The 1242-nt window shown below is 39.3% G+C and overlaps 1 protein-coding gene across 1 annotated transcript in view; it reads right to left on the minus strand.

Moving 5' to 3' along the window:
• Positions 1–478: 478 nt before the first annotated feature.
• Positions 479–1242, minus strand: part of CDNF (cerebral dopamine neurotrophic factor) — a 23376-nt gene continuing 22612 nt past the window's right edge. Inside the window, exon 4 of the mRNA XM_008587238.1 lies at positions 479–1112. Within this exon, the coding sequence (XP_008585460.1) occupies positions 934–1112 (179 nt within the window). The 3' untranslated portion in view covers positions 479–933. The remainder of the gene's footprint in view (positions 1113–1242) is intronic.

A 1242-nucleotide genomic window follows, 5' to 3' on the forward strand; every position in this document is an offset into this window, starting at 1 on the left:
CAATACATGTATACAATGTGTGATGAACAAGTCAGGGTAATTAGCGTATTCGTCATTGCAAAACTCATTTCTTTGTGATGTGAACATTTGATCTCTATTCTCGTCGTCTGATAACATCATATGCTTTGAGTCATCTCTAGATTACTTGTAATACCTAATACAATGTGCATGCTATGTTAATAGGTGTTGTATTGTTTAGGAAATAATTACAAGAAAAAAGTCTGTACATGTTCAGTACAGAATTTTTTTTCCAAATATTTTCCATCTAAGTTTGGTTTAACCCACGGATGGTGTGGAACTCAGGGATATGGACGGCCGAATGTACTTATGTGGATTCTTGCTGTATTTCCTTTAAGTATGTTTCCTTCAGATGGGAAACCACTAACTTCCAGTACACCTGACCATTTCTGATACTAAAGAGAGCTAGAATGTAGAGTGATTTGCAGTTGAAAGTAGAAAGTTTACTTTTTCTAAAAAAAAAAAAAACCCTTTTGATGATGTTAGGTTATTATGTGGGGTTGAAGTAGTGCATTAGATAAGCTAACTACTGTTTTTGTCCTAATCCAATGTATTTCATTTAAAAACCATGTACAGAGAAGAGGCTCTGAAACCTCTTCCCTCCTAGAATCCAATTCATCAATTTTCAGTAGTTCACATTTCCCAATTTTAGGAGACAGGCAATAACTTACATAGTCCTTCCAAGAAAACTACAGGAAAGGCACTTTACGGTTTTCGTACACTGCAAATATAAGATATCAGTAATATTAGTAGTGTTGCTCATAAACCCAGGTAACAGAATTCTGAAGTATAATACTGGGGACAAATGGATGGGACCAAACACATTGCAATTCCTGGTTTTCCTTAACCAGCATGTCCATACCCCCGAGCGTCCCTTCTTCTCGGAGCACAGTGGCGGTGTGCCCGCGCCCGCGGTCACAGCTCGGTGTTGGGGAGCGCGGCGGCATGCTGGGGGGCCAGCTCCCTGATCAGACGCACGAAGTCGGTTTTCTCCGCGCACGCCCTGCACTCTTCGCCCCAGCTCTGCAGGATCTGCTTCAGCTCCGCGACCCTCATCTTCGACAGGTCGACAGAGGCCAAGTCCAGTTTCTTTTCTAAATACCAGAACGGAAAAGCACGATTAAACCCCCCCCCCCCCCAAAAAAAAAAAAAAAAAAAAAAAAAAAAAAAAAAAAAAAAAAAAAAAAAAAAAAAAAAAAAAAAAAAAAAAAAAAAAAAAAAAAA

The sequence above is a fragment of the Galeopterus variegatus genome, unplaced genomic scaffold, assembly GCF_000696425.1.
Source record: "Galeopterus variegatus unplaced genomic scaffold, G_variegatus-3.0.2 Scaffold4315, whole genome shotgun sequence".
NCBI classification, from domain to species: Eukaryota; Metazoa; Chordata; class Mammalia; order Dermoptera; family Cynocephalidae; genus Galeopterus; species Galeopterus variegatus.